Below are 4872 nucleotides of genomic sequence, written 5' to 3' on the forward strand. Positions count from 1 at the left end.
GCAGGGTATGACTAAACAGGCATCAAACATAATAACTTGGGGTGAGTTTGATTTAGTTACATTGATAACAAGGTGGTCAGCAACAGAATGAGGAAAGAAGAAAGAGTAATAGAATAGATGAAAGAGAGTTAAACTTGTCTTAGCTTTAGTTTGAGGGGGTTTTCCCCTGGGATAATGGCCCATGACTCTGGAGGTGGCAGTGTTTTCTTGACGGGTGTGATGGGTCTATCCTTTTTCTGCTGTCCGGACTGCAGTTTCAGTGGTTAGAAGCACCAGGTAAGGTCCTTCCCTGGCTGGCTCAAGTTTCTCCTCTTTTCAGCTCTTGATAAGGACGTGATCCCCAGGCTGATGTTGATGTACTGGGAACTCCAGAGGCAGAGCCTGTGCTAGGAGACCTTTGGTTTTAAGAAAAGAGAAAGTAGGGGAGAGACCAAGAATGTAATTCCTGAGGAACTGGTCTTTTTGGAACATCAGCAGTGGAGTGTAAATAAGGCAATCCATAGAGCATCTCATAAGGGGAAAGGCAAGTATCTTTTTGAGGAGCAGTTTGGATTCTTTTTTTTTTTTTTTTTTTTTTTTGGTTTTGTCAAATGTTTTATTGAGTGTAGACATCTGGAGTACTATAAAACATGCATTATCTGTAGATTCAAAAAGGAGCAAGCCACATTGTCCTCACTGTCAAATGTGTTAGGCTTGGCATACATGATGGAGATTAATGAAGTATCATGAGAGTAATATGGTTCCTGAAAAGCTTCTACAATTTGGAGTAGGATCTTAATCCTGTGAAAAGCAAAGGTATTCACATTTAGTGAACTTGCATTTCATTGGGGGGGGGGGGAGGGTACACAGTATTTTAATTTTAAAACAAAAATAATTTGTTTGTCAAAGATTCCCATCTCCCCAACTTTATTTGTCCCGTTGGTTTTCAGAAATTTTAATTTAAAAAAAATCAGATGCCTTTTGGAAGTTGTATGTTTATCTGAGCAATAACTAAATTTTATTTCTTCTTCGGTTGTTGAGGTGTGTTAAATTTGAAGAAGATAATATCTCCATCTTCAACAATATAATTTCTGCCTTGTTGTCTGTACTTTCCAGCAGCCTTGACTGCATTTTCAGAACCTTCCTCTTTAAGATCTTCGTATTTCATTACTTCAGCCATAATGAATCCCTTTTCAAAATCTGTGTGAATCTTTCCTGCAGCCTGAGGAGCCTTAGTCCCTTTCCTGATGGTCCACGCACGCACTTCATCTGGGCCTGCAGTGAAAAAGTATTCTAGTTGGAGTGCTGCAAACCCAGCCTTAATGATCTTTGGCAAAGCACTTTGTGTCATGTTCGCTTCCAGATACTTCTGTCTCTCCTCAGCACTAAATTCTTGCAACTTGAGTTCCAAGGCCCCACTAAAAGGAATGACCAAGGCACCTGGGTCATACTTGTCCACCCACTCTTTAATTTTTATCAACCATTTGTTTTTCTTTCTTTTTCAGAAAGATTAACCAAGTAGACCATTGGTTTTGAAGTCAAAAATAAGTGTTTATTCAACACTTCAATCTCTTTGTCATTCCAATCATGATAGAAGTGAACAGGTTTCTTTTGATCTATAACCCAGGATTTTACTTTGCACATTATATCGTATTTAGGTTTTAGTTTTTTATCTCCTCCTCTCACAGCCACCTTTTCTAGTTTATCTATAATGGGCCTAATCATTTCCTCATCTTTAAGCTGAAGCTCTTCATGTATTATTTCTATATCTCGAACAGGATCTACACTTTCTTCAACATGCATGATATCATCATCTTGAAAAGCACGTGTTAGATGAAAGATGCCATCACAAGCACTAAAATGAGATAAAAAAGCATTCCCCAGGCCCTGCCCATTGTGAGCTCCTTTCACAAGGCCAGCAATATCCACTACATTTAGAAAGGTAGGAATTTTGCTTGCTGGTTTGTGATATTGGCAAAGAAAGTCAAACCTTTCATCTGGCACAGGTACTCTGCTCTCATTAGGATCAATAGTGCAGAATGGAAGTTTTCTGCTGAAGTCTGACTATTGGTTAATACATTGAAGAAAGTAGATTTCCCAACATTTGGCAATCCAACAATACCAATTTTCAGTGAGTTTCCAAATCTTCCAATAATTGGGGGTGGTTTAATTCCATCACCTCCCTTTTTAGGGGGTATCGTGCTCGGCCTGGGCTGTGACATGGGGTCCCAGCGGCAGCGAGAGAAAGGTCCTGCCGGCAGCCAGAGGCGGGGAGGAAGGAGGAGAGAACGCAGGCCTGGCCCCTCCGCCGAGCGGCACAAGACAGAACCGCAGTTTGGATTCTTAACAAGGCAATAGGAAGACATTTGGTCCATGGCAACCGAATCTATAGAACTAACTTGGTTAAGTGGTTCTTTAAGGTCTGATTCATCCTTTCTACTCTCCCTGATGAAGGTGAGTGCCAAGGAGTATGATATTTCCATCTAATGTCTAGCACTTAGAATAGCTTTTTAATGATATGTACTATGAAATAGGTTTCACTGTCTGAGTCAATATTTTCTATTAGCCCAAACCTGGGCACTATATTTTCGATTAATGCTTTAACTACATTATTGGCCATTGCATTTGAAAAGGGAATAGCTTCGACCCAGTGAGTGAGGTGATCTGCTATTACTAAGTACTTTAGGCGACCGATTGGGGGCATTTCAGTGTAGTCAGTTTGAACACTTTGGAATGGTCTTAGCCCTGAATCCCTCCCCGCCCAGGGATGATTTATTTATAACTTGTTTGTTGGTTTTCTTAAATATTAAGCAACTATCCGTAACCTGTTTGGCTAGGGTATACACCCATAAACCCTGAGAACTATGTCACACATGGTTTGGGGTCCCCAGTGGGTCCCTTGATGCAAGTGGGTAGGATTTCTCTCATGAGGGGTTTGAATAGCATTTCTCTTGGATCTGGTAACACCTATTTTCCCTCTGAGTTTTCTTTGGCTCCATTTTGAAGGGGTGGGTTGCCCCTCCACACCTGTGGGTGTTTCTTGTTAGGTGAAACGAGAGACTTGGAAAAGAAAAAGACACAGAGACAAAGTATAGAGAAAGAAATAAGGGGACCCAGGGGACCAGCGTTCAGCATATGGAGGATCCCGCCAGCCTCTGAGTTCCCTTAGTATTTATTGATCATTCTTGGGTGTCTCTCGGAGAGGGGGATGTGGCAGGGTCATAGGATAATAGTGGAGAGAAGGTCAGCAGATAAACACGTGAACAAAGGTCTCTGCATCATAGACAAGGTAAAGAATTAAGTGCTGTGCTTTAGATATGCATACACACAAACATCTCAATGCTTTACAGAGCAGTATTGTTGCCCGCATGTCCCACCTCCAGCCCTAAGGCGGTTTTCCCTTATCTCAGTAGATGGAACATATACTGGGTTTTATACTGAGACATTCCATTGCCCAGGGACGGGCAGGAGACAGATGCCTTCCTCTTGTCTCAACTGCAAAGAGGCATGCCTTCCTCTTATACTAATCCTCCTCAGCACAGACCCTTTACGGGTGTTGGGCTGGGGGACGGTCAGGTCTTTCCCTTCCCACGAGGCCATATTTCAGACTATCACATGGGGAGAAACCTTGGACAATACCTGGCTTTCCTAGGCAGAGGTCCCTGCGGCCTTCTGCAGTTTGTGTCCTTGGGTACTTGAGATTAGGGAGTGGTGATGACTCTTAACCAGCATGCTGCCTTCAAGCATCTGTTTAACAAAGCACATCTTGCACAGCCCTTAATCCATTTAACCCTGAGTTGACACAGCACATGTTTCAGAGAGCACGGGGTTGGGGGTAAGGTTATAGATTAACAGCATCTCAAGGTAGAAGAATTTTTCTTAGTACAGAACAAAATGGAGTCTTCTATGTCTACTTCTTTCTACACAGACACAGTAACAATCTGATCTCTCTTTCTTTTCCCCACACCATTTTTATTAATTTTTCATTTTCTGCAGCAGACAAGGTAGGGGTTGCAGCAGGGGGAGGAAGACAAGGGGTTAAGTGAAAGATAGGTGTTTCAGATGAAATGGCAGCCTGTTTAGCCACTTGATCTGCAAGGTTATTTCCCTGACTTGTAAAGGAAAAGTCGTTTTGGTGTCCAGGGACATGTACAATGGCTATTTCTTCTGGCAACTGGAGATTGTTTAAAACATGGACGATTAGCTCTTCGTGGGTAAGGTATTTTGGCCTTTAGTTTTTTGTTTGTTTGTTTTTTGGTATTTTTTTGAGACTTGCTCTGTCTCCCAGGCTAGAGTACAGTGGCACGATCTCGGCTCACTGCAAGTTCCACGTCCCGGGTTCATGCCATTCTCCTGCCTCAGCCTCCCAAGTAGCTGGGACTATAGGCTCCCACTACCACGCCCGGCTAATTTTTTTGTGTTTTTAGTAGAGATGGGATTTCACCATGTTAGCCAGGATGGTCTTGATCTCCTGATCTCGTGATCCGCCCGCCTCAGCCTCCCAAAGTGCTGGGATTACAAGCATGAGCCACCGCGCCTGGCCTGGCCTTTAGCATTAATAAGACCTTGCTCAGCCCAAATTTTTCCAAATATATGAGCTACTCCAAAAATATACTTAGAATCAGTATGAATAGTTCCTTTCTTGCTCTGTAAGTGTTTTAAAACCTGGCTGAGTGCAAATAGTTCACATGCTTTGGCAGACCAACTATTGGGCAACCTGACTATTCTTCAAGAGTTTCTCCATCAATTACTGAATACCCATTGTGTTTTTCTCCTTTAATTGCTTGGGATCAACCGTCTATAAATAAGTGTCACCCCATTTTGAAAGGGGTCTCTCTTAGATCTGGCTTGACCTTTGTTTGGTAGTCAATTAGATCTAGACATAGGTGTTCT

The 4872-nt window shown here is 42.4% G+C and overlaps 1 protein-coding gene across 1 annotated transcript; it reads right to left on the bottom strand.

Annotated features, from left to right (window-relative positions):
* Positions 1-887: 887 nt before the first annotated feature.
* On the bottom strand, positions 888-2267 carry LOC129023332 (obg-like ATPase 1). The gene is given in 3 exon segments (XM_054469968.2): positions 888-1479; positions 1482-2024; positions 2027-2267. Coding segments are annotated over 3 exon segments (1200 nt in total). The 5' UTR covers positions 2202-2267; the 3' UTR covers positions 888-997.
* Positions 2268-4872: the final 2605 nt, after the last annotated feature.

The sequence above is a fragment of the Pongo pygmaeus genome, chromosome 23 (assembly GCF_028885625.2).
Source record: "Pongo pygmaeus isolate AG05252 chromosome 23, NHGRI_mPonPyg2-v2.0_pri, whole genome shotgun sequence".
NCBI classification, from domain to species: domain Eukaryota; kingdom Metazoa; phylum Chordata; class Mammalia; order Primates; family Hominidae; genus Pongo; species Pongo pygmaeus.